The sequence below is a fragment of the Arvicanthis niloticus genome, chromosome 23 (genome assembly GCF_011762505.2).
Source record: "Arvicanthis niloticus isolate mArvNil1 chromosome 23, mArvNil1.pat.X, whole genome shotgun sequence".
NCBI classification, from domain to species: Eukaryota; Metazoa; Chordata; class Mammalia; order Rodentia; family Muridae; genus Arvicanthis; species Arvicanthis niloticus.
The window spans coordinates 19869052-19885408 of NC_133430.1; the positions used below are offsets into that span (position 1 = coordinate 19869052).

At 40.0% G+C, this 16357-nt stretch overlaps 1 protein-coding gene across 1 annotated transcript; it reads right to left on the reverse strand.

The window, feature by feature from the left end:
* Positions 1–1432: 1432 nt before the first annotated feature.
* On the reverse strand, positions 1433–13775 carry Gpr65 (G protein-coupled receptor 65). The gene is made up of 2 exons (XM_076921467.1): positions 13706–13775; positions 1433–7096 (listed from the first exon to the last, which is right to left on the reverse strand). Exon 2 carries the CDS (start codon positions 6684–6686, stop codon positions 5673–5675), a length of 1014 nt encoding a protein of 337 aa, XP_076777582.1. The 5' UTR covers positions 6687–7096; positions 13706–13775; the 3' UTR covers positions 1433–5672.
* Between the last annotated feature and the right edge of the window lie 2582 nt (positions 13776–16357).

Sequence of the window (16357 nt, forward strand, 5' to 3'; positions counted from 1 at the left end):
ATTAGTTATTCCACTGGTTAACATGCTCGTTACAATAATTATAACAACTCATGAGAGCATCCGGGTGAAGGTAGGAGCTGTTCTGGAATTTTCAACCATGGCTTTCAGTTACCATCAGCCACGTCTTAGTGTCAGCAAGTCTTGGAGACAGGACCAGGAATTTTAGGATGATTCTGAAATGAATTCTTTTAGAAGGATATTTACAAGTTCAGTCAAATATCCAAGAACATTAAAATACGGAGTTCTGGAACTATTTTCATGACATGGTAAAGTTAGAAAAATTTCGTGATTAAGTTGAGTTTGAAATAGCCCGCATTTCCTAATTAATGAAGCGTATATTCTTATTTGAAATCTGGAATTGAATAATATGAAGGCTCTAGTTCATTCATCTGTTTCTAGTGAACATATGGTTTGTGTGTGTGTGTGTGTGTGAAAGAGGTATTTGTGTGGTATATGTAAGAGTATGTGTCTGAGTGTGTGAGCAAAGAAGCCAGAAGACACTGAGTGTCCTCCATCACTTTCTGCTTTATCCCTTTAAAGGATGGTCTCCCTGCATCTGGAGCCTGTGTGTTTCATCGAGACTGGCATTTAGCAAGCCCCAGTGGTCCACTTGTTTCCATAACAAGTAATTGCCATATGTAATTCCATAAACACCAGCATTCCAGGCACCTGTGAAACCACACCTGACATATTACATGAGTGTTAGGATCCAAACTCAGGTCCTTTGAGTTGTACAGCAAAGGTTGTTAACCTCCATGCCATCTCTACAAGCCCTGGTTTTCTTGTTGAACACCTAATTGCAACATCATTTGAGGAATGGTAACCTACTTTGAATGTGTAAGTAGCCATTGGTGTTTTATGAAAGGCGTCTGAAAATTATACGCACAAGCAGAACAGATTACAGGCTATTGTATGTTTAATTATATGCAAAGGCTGTTAAATTAGAACATGATGGCATTACTGTGCTTTGTGGGAGGACAGATTTAAGCAATTCAAAATAACAGACATCAATTTGTTTGTGCTGTGATCTGACAATAATTAAAAATTTTTAAACTGCAAATAATACTGAATTGCATCTTGAGTTCAGCATGGTAATTTCATAATAGCAGGCTCACATGCTAACTGCCTACAATTGAAGTATCTTATAAACACACATACACACACTCAGAGGTGGCTAGCCCTCTAATCGTAGATTTATTAACTTCACGTGTTATGAGTGTTCTTTCCCTGCATGTATGTGTGCCTGGTGCCCTTGGAGATCATATGTAGGCACAGGATTCTCTGAAACTGGAGTTATGAATACTTGGGAGCTACTACGTGAGTACCCGGAAGCCGAACCTAGGTCCTCTGCAAGACAACAAGTGCTCTTAACCCATGAGCCAGCTCTTGAAGTCTGTAACCCAGCTTCTCAGAGAGAGGAGGACAGACTATGGGTGCGTTTTCTCTTTTATTTCCAGGTTATAGGAGGTGTTTGCTGTTTGCTTGGATAAGAAAACACATCTCAAGTCACTTTTTAAGCAGCAGTGAACGCGGACCTGCAAAATTCTGTGCTAGAACATGATTGACCCCTAGTGGTCACAAACAGGGCTAGCCCTGCTCATCACCAAAGAGAGAAAAAGAGAGAAAAGAACTGCCATATCATTTCTGCTTCACTCAGTATCTGAATACCTGCTTCACTGAATTCTTCACTCGATACCTGCTTTTGTTATTTCTAATTCTTAGGATCACGTGCACTCAGCTAATGTAACCAATACTTAGCTTAATCAATGTGGTTCATCTTTAATATATTAGAGGCACCAAAAAGAAAAGGTGTGGTGTTCAAATGCTTTTTTTCTTCTTTTACTTGCATTGAATTTAACTGGGTTTATGCTGGGAATAAATAATACTTTAAAAATACAGCTTGCTTTTGTATTCATGAAACATCGATTTCCTTCTAGGAAGTGTATTTAAACAACTTACTTAGGACTACATCTTCTAGAATTGTGCAAGGAAAAATAAGGATAGATGCTTTTTTAAAGACAACCTCTCATCTGGAGGAGGGGAAACATGGAGGAAGGGGAGAAGGAGAGGTTGCCATCAGGGTATACTGTGTGAGAGATGAATAAATAAAATATATAAGAAAAATAGAATGTGGTAAATGTACATACTACAAAATAAAATCTTGTATCTTCAGGGGGTAAAAACCTCTGTGGCTAAAAGCATGCTAATGTATACACTGTGTTTATTTTGCTTACTACGCTGAATAGAAAGTAAAATATTGGGGGGCTGGGAAGTAAAACAAACACATCCTTATCAGCCACTTTGGGGGAGAAAGAAAAGACAGAATAGGGAAGGAAACTATTTGAAATGTTTCCCTCAGCTGGTGATTGGTAAATGACAAAACCAAATGAACCCAAATGGTGCATTACTTCAGATGTCAAAGTGATGACACGTTTTTTTCTGTTAAAAGGTAGCACAGACCTTTTTCTTTTTTGTGAGAGACAGAAAGTTTGTTGGTTGTGTCTATGCATTTGTATTCTTATCTCTGTTTCAAGAATTCTTTTTGATTTCATAAAGGGTTTTCAGCATAGATAAATCTACTTATCACAAAGCCTTCTTGGGTCAGCATCGCTACAGTAGCAACTGTTACCATAGCAACCGGGAATGGGTTTAGCTAGGAGAGAACAGGGCCCCATGCATGGATAAGAGAATGATGAAAGTGGGATTTGAAAAACAGGCCCCCAGAACCATAGAGTTGATAAGGAGATCCCTACGTGCTCTGTATCATGGATTCCACTTTGAAATCAAACTCACCTGACTAAAAATAAATAAATCAACTAAACAAAGTCAACAGAGGTAACTGGTAAGTAGTGACTTATTCAATCATTACTCTAAAGAACAGACACCAGTGTCTGTGTTAGCTTAGTGGTTGGAAGAAGGGAAGAAATAAACCACTTTGTACAAAAAGATTTGCTACAGATGTTCTTAGGGAGATAACATATAATTTGGACAACACAAGGAGTTAATTTTTTATATATATATCTTTTCACCCATAAAAATTATCTAAACAAGGCAGATAAAGTAGAGGCAAAAATTGAACAACAAAAAGATACAAAAACAAAACAAAGAAACGCCACCTGCTTGTAGTCTTTTCTCTGGCTACCCAAAAATGTACTTAAAAAAAATTGGTCTGAATACAAAAACAAAAGTCACATGTGCATAGTAAAATGAATATCTACCTGTATGTTGATACATTTAGTGTATTTCCTCTGAGTGGGGAATGCCCAGGAGCCAGCACTATTGAGAATTTCCCACAGACCCAGAAAACATGAAGAACATTGAATCTCCTTAAATGCCAATGTTGGACCATCTGGAGAGTATAACTATAACAGCCATGTCCCAGAGCCAGCTCCAACTGGTTCTCCTTGCTATAATCTACTCCTGGGTTACATCTGGTGACATTCTTCTTCGTGGGTAGCTGTCCACAGTCCTGACAAAGTCAGGCGTAACTACTAGCCATAAACAGAGAGCTCACAACTATGCACATTGTTCTTCTGTTTATTTGTTAAAAGCAGATACTATCTCAGAGCGCAGACATACCTGCAGGCGAAACATTCACACACATAAGATAAAAATAAATAACCTGAAGAATAGGAGCCTACACTGTTTCTGCATTTCGTAGGAAGCAAGCGTTGGAGAAAATGCAGCGAAGTTGCAAACAATGGGTAAGTGAAGGAATTGGCCTTCCATTTTAGATTCTTTATTTAAAAAAAAAAAAAAAAACATGAGATAAAAACAGCTAGAAGTTCTTTTCCCTTCCAGAAAGACTTTTGGTTCAATGGGAGAATCTTAATGGAGAACTCTGGCAGTCCTTAAAGATCCAAGGGCTAACTTTTCAGTGCTGATTGAATTCAGTCATGTCTAGAGCGTTCTGGAGTAACTTCCTGACTTCCCCATCACTGTACCTGCTCTGAGAGAAAATGCAAGTTGCTGGAAGGCTCTAGCAGCCTGGCTTTAGGGACATTACTTATCCAATATTTTTAGCCAACGTTTTAGTGTTAATTATCTAATTATAATGTTTTCGTCAATGGTTGTGAAAGTTTGTGTTTGTCGCGTCTCAGTAACTAAAGAAAAATTCTAAGCGAGTTTCTATAACACATCAGTGTGATTGCTATCTGTATTAATTCTATTGTTAGAGGTATAAATTAGTGATATGGCTCTCATTCCTACTAAACCCAACAACTATATTAATTTTCATGCATAAATAAAGAAAATTATTTTTTTATATAAAAAATGCCATAAAAGACAAAAGTCAAGCCTGGAAATCAAATCAGGGTTTTGGGCTCAAGGACTGAATCCACATGTCTCTGAAGTCACTCAATCTACATCTGAGTTTTCATATATAGGCAAAAAATATCCGTGGGGTTTAAAAAAGTCTTTTCATGTATTCTTATAGGCTACCATTAACATTAAAAAGTAATCAAATGATTTTTAGCTACCCTTAATTTTTAGTACTTTGTGTTTAGTCTTTAAGCATATATATGTCTCAGAGTGCACACAGGATTTATTAACTGTATGAAAGCATTTTGACTGGAAAATGCAGGGCATGGATATACAGCACCGAGGCAAGGTAGCTTTCCACAGTGTGCATACTTCATCATGGAAGACCAGTGGAGAAGTACAGCCATTTATGCACACATCCTGCTGCAAAGATGTCAGTCCTGGTGATGGTCAAGCTTTTGTTTCACAATGAAAAAGACCAAAGCGACATCAAGACACTTGCTAGCTGATTATTTTTGCATAATTTTGCATGAGGAGAAAGAATATATAGGGAAGAGAAGAAAGAGAAGGAGTAAAGAAGAAAGTGGGGTAGAAAAACCTTCAAATATTCTTTGTTTAAAAGAAATGTCTACCCAGTGCCTACTTAAAACTAGGCAGGGTCAATTCCACAATGAAGACTTGGAAGATTTATCTTTTTTTTTTTTTTTTTTTACATATCATAAGTAAAAAAGGGGTTTATGAGTGTAAGATTGCCTATAAATATCTATTTGTCTGGATGGAAACTTCAATCAGTTTCAACAATCATCTATGAAGCTATAAATGTAAAGAAATCAAGACCAAAATACAAAATCCATTTACTTTTACTATATGTGACTCTGTGACTACATCCCCAAATGTATGTAAACTTCATGGGAGTTCATGAGAAGATTTCTTTTAGAACCCCAGTAAGTACTGAGTGGAAAATCCCGGTGCATGGAGTGGCATCAAATACTTGTTAATGAATGTGATTAGGAGTATTTAGCAGTTACATTTGTTGAAGATAGGTGTATACAGATGAGAAAACTGGTGCAGACAGACTGAAAATCCGAAGACAGTACAACGACAAAAAAAAATCATAATCATCAGATAGAATGGCCACTGATTTAAAGACTAACAGTCCTACACGACTCTTAGGGTTATAACAAAGAGAATTGGCAGTAAATCAATGATGTGTAATCATTAGAATACATACAAGACAATACATTGCCATACTTTACTTAATAAAGTCAACATACGAGTCGTACAATGTACCCTAAAAATATTTCCACTGGGGTAGACTAAAGTATTCACACTTGGTTCTCCTATGCCAGATTTCTTTTCCAAAATATAATTTTTATTATATAATACCATGTAACTTAAATGGCCTCCACCTTTTATTCTATAATCTCTAATTCTATCATATCTCTTGAGGACACAGAAAATATGTCCCTTTTTTGTCCTTGGTATCTATTGTGTTTCCTAGTACACAATTTCAACATGTTCCACATATCAGCTCTCCCTGTTTCAGTCACAAAACAGTACAGAATTGGATCGGCGACGCAGTTTAGACTCGTCAGCGCCACTGTGATTCTGTACACCGTGAATGTCTGCTTTCCAGACTCGTCGCTGAAGTTCAAATTGCGCTCTAAAATGCAGCGGATGAGCACCATAACGTGGAAGGGGGTAAAGCATAAGATGAAAGTCAGCGTGATGCTAGCAAGCAACTTTATGATCCTTCTCTTCTCGCTGTTTTCCGTGGCTTGGTTGTGCTGCACAGCTTGGTAGACTTTATGGTTGCAGATCATGATGGTGATCAAGGGTATGGCATAGCCCATGCACGTCCTGAACAGGTTGAGGTTGATCTGCCATTTCTCCAGAGGGTATTTGTCATAGCAGAGAGTGAAATTAGATTTGTTCGCATCACAGTATTCAACGCTCGTTTCATCTTTCCACAGAAGGATGGAGTTAAAGATGGATTCCAATATCCAGATAGACAGGCTGGTAATAAATGCAAATCTTCTTGTTCTCAGAAAAGAAAACCTCAGAGGGTAGACAACTGCTAAATAGCGGTCCAAGGCAATGCAAGTGAGGAACGCTGTGCTGCTGTAAAAGTTCATGTAGGTGAAGAAAACGCTTCCTTTGCACAAGGTGGGAGAGAAAGTCCAGTTGTCTTTATTCCAAGTGTAATTTATCCAGAGAGGCAGAGTCAGGGCATACAGCAGGTCTGACAGTGACAGACTGAAGAGGTAAATTCCTAGCTCATTTTCCTTCTTTGCTTGCAGAAAGGATACACACAAAGATCCGATGTTGGCTGGAACGCTGACTATAAACACAAATATGTAGACCACTGGGAACAAATAGTGGTCCAGGTCGTGCTGTTCTTCAACACATGTGCTGTTCATCGTCATTTTTTTTTTTTTTTACAGTGGCAATTACATTACTTCTTAGGCTGTAAACAGGAAAAGGAACCTTGCCTTGTAAGTTTTCAATGTTATGTTCTCTTTATTAAGGTTCTTCTCTCTCAAGGCTTCCTTGGCTTTTGACATTCTGATCAATTCATCCACACATTTAGAGAGTGGTTATAGACCAAATTTTTACACAGACTATTACTGCTAGACGTTGGGATCCAAGCTCCTGGGGGGGGGGGGTGACTTAAAGAAGCTAACAGAATTTAACCATCAGAAGTCCTCATGTTCAGTAGCATGGGATTTTAGCTATCGCAAAAGGTCACACCGCCTCTCATTTGTCCTTTTGAATCTTACAGGAGATTGGAGGTTGGTGCAAATGTGAATACTCCTCTTTTAAAAGTGTCCTGTTTCTGTAACAAAAGATGAACTAGAATAGGTTAGATATGTATAAGGTATATAACCTTATTCTAATCATGACTTTAAAGCTGTTTTCTCTCATTTATTGAAAATAAGAAATATTTTAAATTACAAAACACTATTTAACTAAACCAATGAACTTTAGCAAATAAAATCAGGGATTTTTTTTTTCTATTTCAAATAAGAATTGCTCAAAGGATTAGAGCTTATAGAGAATGATATTTCCCACCAGACAATGTTCAGTAACCATAACCAAGGCGTTTTAAACCATTAAAGCCATTTTTGGTGGTTAAAGAATAGAAAATTTAAATTGTTTGGTTGTGATGAGAAAAAATACTACTTTATTTTGTTGCTTTGGAGTGTAAAGTGCATAGCTACACAATGGATAAGTTTCAACTTAATATTCAATATCAGTATAAGGCATTTTGAAGGTCACATTAGAGAATATTTTTATAACATGATTAAGTAGAGTTTGAATATAATTTGTTGGGCGTTTATGCACAGGCAGCCCTCCCTCTTCCGTTTCCCTTTTGTTTCTTATGCACTGTAGCTCACTGTGTCTCACTTATACATTCCGTAAGTGGGGAACCAGACCATCTGTATTCTGGGAAAATGTGATTATCAACTTCCATCCTTGGAGCTGGTTATCTCTGAGGTTCAATCCTTTGTAAAGTAACACTGTCCTAGAGAAGGGATCCCACTCCTTTGATGGTGGGACCTCAGGCTAGTTTTGATGGTTTACAGGATGTGACCTTTGCAGAAAGCTGCCCCTCAGCGGTATCATTCTCTTTCCAAGTATGAATGAGTTCAGAGCACAAATGGGTTTTCTATCACAAGGCGTGATTCTGGTACTGGGGGGAAAAAGTCACATGTGGAATGCATCTCACTCTTAAAGAGGAAGAGTAAAACTCCCAAACTGTCTGGTTTTCGTGACACTTAAAGATATGAATAAAACATGCAGAGCAGACTGTTAGAGCAATAGCAAAAATATTTGTGATGGGAAACAGGCATGAGAGCTGGGGAGAGGGGGGTGAGCAAGAAGCTGTAGCTGTGCTTGAGCCAGATGTGGGTGGGAGGACAGCCAGAGCTTCTGCATCAGAGACATAAGACACAGAATTCCCACCATGAAGGCAGAAGGCGCTCTTCTACCACCACACACCCTGAGATTACGGAGGCTGTAGTTTCAGGGAGAGGGCAAATCAGGAAAGAGATTAACAAGTTCCAGAGACACAGACAACAGAGAAACGCTGGCAAGTTCCTTACTTTGGCCTGGTTTGTACAAGGAGCTAAATTTAGAAAACAAAAAAATCTCCCGAGTGTTCATAGACTTCAGCAGATGCTCACTTAGAAAGGATCTGAGTCTGCACCATTAGTTTGGTTCGTGTGACCTACTCACATGGTTCAGTTTCATTAGCCAGCATGGAAGTGTGAATGGAAACCTCAGTGAGACACCACTAACACACTCGCCAGAGTAAATGGCATGGTGGGAAATACCAAGTTTGGTGGTGATGTAGAATGCTCAAACCCATATATAAACTAGGCTGGAAATTTTACACATGTAACATGATTTGGTAATCTTGTTACTAGATGAATACACACATATTTTCTAAGCAGCAGGCACTAAGATCAGAAGGTTTACAATAGCACTGTCTGCAATATACACCAGCCAGCATGCCCATTAGCAGTAGAATAGATAGCATACATGGTATATAGCATCATCATCATCATCATCATCATCATCATCATCATCATCATCTCTATCTCAATGCTTGCATTTTGGTCTAAATGAAAGAGCTGACATATACAGAGGTGGATGCTCACAGCTAACCATAGAACTGATCATGGGGTTCCCAATGGAGAAGTTAGAAGACTGAAGGAGCTGAAGGAGTTTGGGGCCCCATGGGAAGAGCAACAATACCAACCAACCAGAGCTCCCAACGCCTAAACCACCAGTCTGGGAGCACATAGGGAGAGACCCATGGCTCTAACTGCATATGTAGGGAAGGATGGCCTTGTCAGGCATAGGTGTGAGAGGAAGTCTTTGGTCCTGTGAAGGCTGGATGTCCCACTGTGGGGGAATTAGAGGGTGGGGAGGAGGGAGTTGGTGGGTGGGTGGGTGGGTGGGTGGAGACATATCCTCATAGAAGCAGGAGGAGGGGGGAATGGGATAGGGGGTTTCTGGGTGGTGGGGAAAGAAGGAAAGAGGATAATATCTGAAATGTAAATAAAATATCCAATAAAAATATAAATAAAGAAAAAATGTAAATCATAATGTGTTAAAAAATATAATTTAAAAAAAAGGAAAGAGCTGAGGATTAATAGCACAATGCTGACTGACAAGACAAACACAATAGAGGGCATATTATTGGATAAAAGCCAGCCCTGTTTATACGGAGTCAGGACAGTGATTACCTCTGACAGGGTCAGGTGACACTGAAGGAAGGTGGGAGGGGGACTTCTGAGTACTCAACAAACAGTACTCTGTTTCTTAATATGTATGCTGGTTGACTGAGCACTTGCAACTTGTAAAATGGTCAAGCCGCAGACTGGTTTGAACAGGTTCAGTTTGTCAAACCTGATTAAGCGGTGTGCTTCGGATGGTAAATGGTGAAATCAACAGGCCATGGTGGCCGAGGCCAGAAAGCATCCTGACAGCATGTCTGACATGTAAGCCTTCCTAAGAAATACAATGTGCTGCTTTTTTTTTTTTCTTACATGAAAATCAATAAAAAAAAAAATTAAACCGTTATGGAAAGATTCACAGAAGAAAAGCGTTTATTGAATGAAAAAGTATGTTTTAGGCACCTAGAAGAAATGAACATAGAATTTTCTCATAAAGAAAGGCTTCCTCAGCCTGGGCTTCAAAGAGCCCTGAGAAATATGATCATGTCATGGATTTTGCAGGCAAATGGATGGAACGAGAAAACATCATCCTGAGTGAGATGCACACCCAGACCCAGAAGCACATGAATGGTATGTACTCACTGATAAGCAGATGTTAGCCAAAATGTTCAGAATACCCAGGATACAATTCACAGACTATAGGAAGCTTAACAAGAAAGAAGGCCTAAGTGTGGATTCCTGAAACCCACTTAGAAGGGAGACAAAATAATCACGGGAGGCAGGGAGATGGAAGAAATTGGGTGGGAGAGGGGAGGGGGAGGGGAAAGGAGGGGCAGGATCAGGTATGGGGAGAGACAGGAGGGATGCCCAGAGGGCCAGGAGAATGAATGGATATATGTAGCAGTAGGGGTTAGGGGCCAAGGGGAACCTCTAGGAAGTCCCAGAGACCTGGGATGCGAGCGGTTACCAGGACTCATGGCCCCAGTTGAGGCAGGGGGCCACCCACTCATCTTCAAAATTTTTAGCCCAGAATTGTTCCTGTCTAAAGGAAACGAAGGGGCGAAAATGGAGCAGAGACTGAAAGAAAGACCACTCAGTGACTAGCCCAACTGGGCCAACTGGCCAATGTGTGCACACTAAATCCTGGCCCTATTACTGAGGCTATATAGTGTGTGCAGACAGGAGCCTGGCGTGGCTGTCCTCAGAGAGGCTTTACCAGCAACTGACTGAGGTAAATGCAGACACTTACAGCCAACCATTGGATTGAGGTCAGGAACCAATACAGAAAAGTTAGAGGAAGGACTGAAGGAGCTGAAGGGGATTGCAACTCTGTAGGAAGAACAACAGTGTCAAGTAACCTGGGCCTCTTAGACCTCCCAGAGGCTAAACTAGAAACCAAGGAGCACACATGGGCTGGTTCATGGTCGAGGGCACATGTGTAGCGGAGGACTACCTTGGATGACCTCAATGTGGGAGAGGATAAGGTTAATCCTGTGGAAATTAGATACCCAGGGCAGAGGGGTGATGGTGGGGGTGAGGTGGGAATGGGTGAGCCAGTTGGGGCGCACCCTCTCAGAGGTGGGGGGTAGAGGGGATGGGGTGAAGAACTCAGCAACTTTTGAAATAGAAATAAAATAATAAAGATTTAAAAATATGTGAGAGAGAGAGAGAGAGGCTGGGGGTGGCGTGGGGGGGGACTCTAAGAGAACTAGGTGCACAGAAACTTTAGAGATAAAGGAATACACACATATCACAAATCATGTGTAAGTTATTCAGTTTAAAGAAATAAAAGATGGGATCAGACCACAGGATGGATGAAGAGAAAGAAAAAAAAAAAAAGCTGTGTGATAGCTCCTGCCTGTAACCCCAGTGTTTGGGATACTGTGGCTTAGGGAATCGCCATGAATTTACAAGCAGCCTGGGCTATAGAATGAAAGTGTGTCTCAGAAGAAGGAGAGGAAGAAGGGAGGAGAGAGAGGATGTCAAAACTAAATAGCCTTAGCCAGGCAGTGGTGGCTCACGCCTTTAATCCCAGCACTTGGGAGGCAGAGGCAGGTGGATTTCTGAGTTCAAGGCCAGCCTGGTCTACAGAGTGAGTTCCAGGACAGCCAGGACTACACAGAGAAACCCTGTCTTGAAAAACCAAAAAATCAAAACCAAAACTGAATAGCCTTATTTTTCTCTAAAAATTAGAGTAGACGTTGTTGAATAAAATTTAATAGTAAAAATTCCTCAGAAGAGAACATTAGTACAGGAAACAAAAAAAAAAAAAATCAGAAAAAAAATCAGAGTAAAAGAAAAAGGGAAACAGGAAAGATGCATGGAGAGTAAACCAAAAAGATCAGTACACGTGTAACTGGAGCCCCACACGGGAAGAAAGTGAGATCAGTGAAGTACACGTGTAACTTCCCATAAAGGAAGGAGAGGTCAGCGAAAAGCAACGTGCACAAATACCCCTGAAGTATGAAGCCTAGTGTCAGATGTGACAAAGTGAAACATCAGTACTTAGTGATCAAACCACAGAGACCAAAAACTAAGGGAAATGCCAGAGAAGATGGATGGATTATGTACAAAGGGGACATTTCAGACTGACAGAGGGCTTATCAACGGCAACCACTGAAACCAGATGCCTGACTGTTCAGGCTTCTGTATTCCAAGAAAATGGCTGTCATCTTATAATCGCATTTCAAGAAACAGAGCAAAACCTAGCATTTACAGGTAACTACTACCAGAAAATTGACTCTTCACTTCTTGAAGAAACCTTTAAAGGTTCTTGGTGAAGACAGGAAATGAAACTCTAAGATCTGAACCGCAAGAAGGGAAGGACCGGCATAAGCTGCTAAGGAGTGGACTCTGATGAATGTCAGCATCACACTCTTGGGTAGGCTTATGTACCCCAGGGAAAACACCTAAACTATAAAGGTCTCCTCACTTGAGACAGGACCAAGAACGAATGGGTGGGCAATGGTGTCTTCCTTTTTTTGTGTTACTAAGTGAGTATATGTTTGTTTCTACAAAAGCAAAGACAGAGAAAATTATTCTAGTGAGTTTTACAGTTCTCAACAGAATACATTTCTTTAGCTATAAAAGCACTTCCTGCCCTGCTGAGAGCAGACGTCAGTCAGGGTGGCTTGATGAAGCAGATAGCATCTTGTCTGTTTGAGCAACAGGGGCGGTATGTGCTTGTGGTTGCTTTTGGAGAGGTTCTCAAAGTTCTTGGGGGAATCTGTGGTTCTTTTAAGTTTGTTTCCTCTCGTGTAAGTTGGTGCTTAGGCCACAGGGTTGCTACGAGAGTTAAATGAGATGCCCTGTGGGGCCAAGAGCCTAGCGAAGGGAAAGACTTCACCATATGTTAACATGACCAATGTACTATTTTCCCTTCTACTGCCCCACAGATTTCCTAAAAGGAAGTCATCCTTGACTGTCAGGAAAGCCACATCACAGGCCAGCCTAGGGACTTGCTACCTGTGATGCCAAGCCAGCACTGCAGATAGCTCTAGTTAAGTCAATGAAAGTGCATTCAAAGCAAGCTATTCAGAACGTATTGAACCTGTATCTTTCCAAATATTATTTAGGACACTTTAGTGAAATTTTGGGAATTTTTGCCACCCTCCCTGAAAATATGAATGATCTAGGTTTAAATTTTATGAAGTGCTAAAAAGACAATCTATAGCATAGCTCTGAAAATAATATAAATAATTGATGACAATAGCTAAAAGCAAATTGCTCGCATACAGCATTACAGAAAGCTAATCACCTAAAGCATGCTTGCATGCCTAGCAGGTCTCCGGTACTATGACAGTGATTTATTAACAAATATCTACAACAGATGCTTAATGATGCTAGAAACATAATTTTCTAACCTCACATGATTTCCGATGAATGTAAAACATACTCCTGGACCCCTGCACTGGTGAGGCGATAACAGCAAGTAGCTCTCCTGCCCAGGATGGCAGAGATTCTTCCTAAACCATCAGTTTGTCATTACTGCATCCTGAAGAGAGAGCTGAGCACTTACGACCCTCTTTATTATACCTATATTGTCGCCTAACCAGTTTTGAGTTCTGACATTCCCATACCACTACTCGAAGTAGAAGAAACAATGTGTCTTCCTCAATTGCATCTCTCTCACAAAGCTTGGTCTTGTTACACTCATAAAGCCCAGATCAGATGAAATGTTACAGACATTGTGGACCATTATGCTGAAAGTATACTATCTACCTTAAAATCTTATTCTAGTTTTAAAATCTCATACTCACCCCTGTTTCTGGAGGGATGCTTCTCTTGACTGAGGAGGCTGGCAAATCTGCTTGTATCAAGAAGAGAAACCAGCAGTGTTGTGGGGACAGGAAATTGCGCTCGTATTTTGTCATAAGCCAATGAGGAAGCAGCTTTTTAATGAGAAGGCTTACTTTATCTGAGTTCAAACAAAAGAATCCTTCTGTACTTTAAGTGATATTTGGGTCATTTATTGTCCTGTGGTTTTCATAACCCATTCTCTTTGTATCTTAATTATAAGTGTATAGTTATATGTATGCCTTTTTCATGCATATGTATGTGTCTGATGTGTGCACATGTGTGTGCAGCTGTGTCACCAGTATGCACACTTTTGGAAACCAGAAATGTATCCTTTTTGCCTTGCTCTGCCTTATTTCTTTGCACAGGTTCTCTTACTGGAACTGGACTGGTGGCTAGTAAGCTCCAGCGGTCTTCCTGTCTCAGCTTGTCCAGTGTGTTGGGGTTACAAGCAGACACATAGTTATGCACAGCTTTTTACTTGAGCACCAGAATCCCAGCTCAGGTGCTCATACTGTGCAAGCACCCTTCCCCAGTGATTCATCTCTATACCCTCTGATTTTGATGCTTTTCTTAATGGGATACATTGCAACTATTTAATCCTTTCACGTCTTCATCCTGTCACTGCATCTGTCATTAGATTGACTGTGCAGGCATCTACACAGGCCCTGACTATTCTGTGGAAAGGAGCACACCACCATGTAAGAGAGGGCCACTTACTGACACCCTGGATGCCACAGAAGCAGAGATAAACACTTCTAGATGCACATGCATGAAGTGGGATGAGTAACCTGGGTGTGAGGATGGAGAGGATACTGAGGGCCAATTTGGGATGAGTTGGTTCATGGAGAATAAAGCAGAAGAGGTAGAATGGGTTTGGTGATTACTGTGGTTTAACAGCAAAAATAAGCCGGGATATGAGTAGGTCAAGAGAGCCACCTTTGGGAGAACCTTTCTTCTGGGGGGACTAACAGGATTAAGATGTATAGTATTTGATTATACAATCATTTTCTCTTCTAGCAATCCTCTGGGAATACATAACAGTGATTCCTAAAAGCAGCTGATGGGACTGGATCAGGCAACTAGATAATCATGAAATTTGAAAACGTGTTTGCAAGTGCTGTAGATTATTATTTTAAAAAGCTAATGCAGTTATTTTAACAGGGTAAAACTCTAAGTGTTTGAATGCAAAGTGAAATTAGTTCCTAGAACATCCTACTTTTGAGAAAAGTTAGACATCATTTTTAAACAGCATCTTAATAAGCCTTGATTAGAAATTAAGGCAAGGGTATTATTTTATAAGTATGAAATCAATTGAGAGTGGAAAATTCTAACTTAATTTTAGGTTCTACTCAGGATATGCCAAGTCTGTGTTTGTAGATGGAAAAAAATGTGTTCTTATGATATAGCTGAGACATTTCTTCCTGAAGTTAACTAAGGAATATGAGGGGAATGTAAAGGCTTTTGAAATTTTCTTAATATGTCTTTATGAATCATAAAAATATGCCCTTTCGGGCAGTGGTGGTGCACACCTTTAATCCTAGCACTTGGGAGGCAGAGGCAGGTGGACTTCTGAGTTGGAGGCCAACCTGGTCTACAGAGTGCGTTCCAGGACAGCCCAGGCTATACAAAGAAACCCTGTCTTGAAAAAAAATTAAAAAATGAATATATAAAAATAAAAATATGCCCGACTGTGGTGGTACACACCTTTAATCCCAGCATCTGGGAAGCAAGAGCAGTTGTATCTCTGAGTTCAAGGTCAGCCTGGTCTCCCCAGTGAGTTCCAGGATAGTCAGGGTACACTCTGTCTCAAAACCAATCAACCAACCAAACAACAATAACAAAAAAGAATTATAAAATTAATGAATTTGTGAAGTATTCAAGAATTTGTAAATAACATGTAGTAACTGAAAAAAACCTCAGGATATATTGTCATTGAGATGATAGAAAATTAAGGTAAAATGTAAAAACAATCATGACTTAAGGCTTCAGGGCTGGGGGTTGGGGTTCACTTAATGCAGGGTTTCCCTTGCAACCATGGAGATCTGCATCTGAGTCTCAAGAGCAATGTCAAAAAGCCAAATATGGTGGCGTATGATTGTGATCCCAGTACTGGGAAGGGAGAGGCAGGCAAACTCTAGGTTAGAGAAAGACTTGTCTTTTATTTTAAAGAAAGAAAAGAAGAGAATGATGAAGCCTGAGGAACAAGTCCCAAGGTGGCTCTCAGGCTGACACACGCATCTGCACACATATGAGTCTGCACACATAATGCACATACACACACACAGAGACAAGGGATTAGAAATGTACCAAAATGAAACAATAATTTGTCTACTCATGGCTATAACCCCCATGTCTCTTTCTTTTGCTTGGTTTTGCACATTTGTCTAACTATCGTTTCTATTTCATGGGTACTTCATGATTTGCACAACATCTAATTTTATCTAGATAGACCATACTTCTGGTTTTTTGAGAAAGAATATTTTCACATCAAGTATCTATGCACGTTACTCTTCAAACACTGGAAAAAAGAGGATGTAGTCAGAGAACATGAGAAACACAAACTTTTACTTCTGCTTAAAGAAGGAAAAAATGTTAGTGAGCAAAACTTGCTT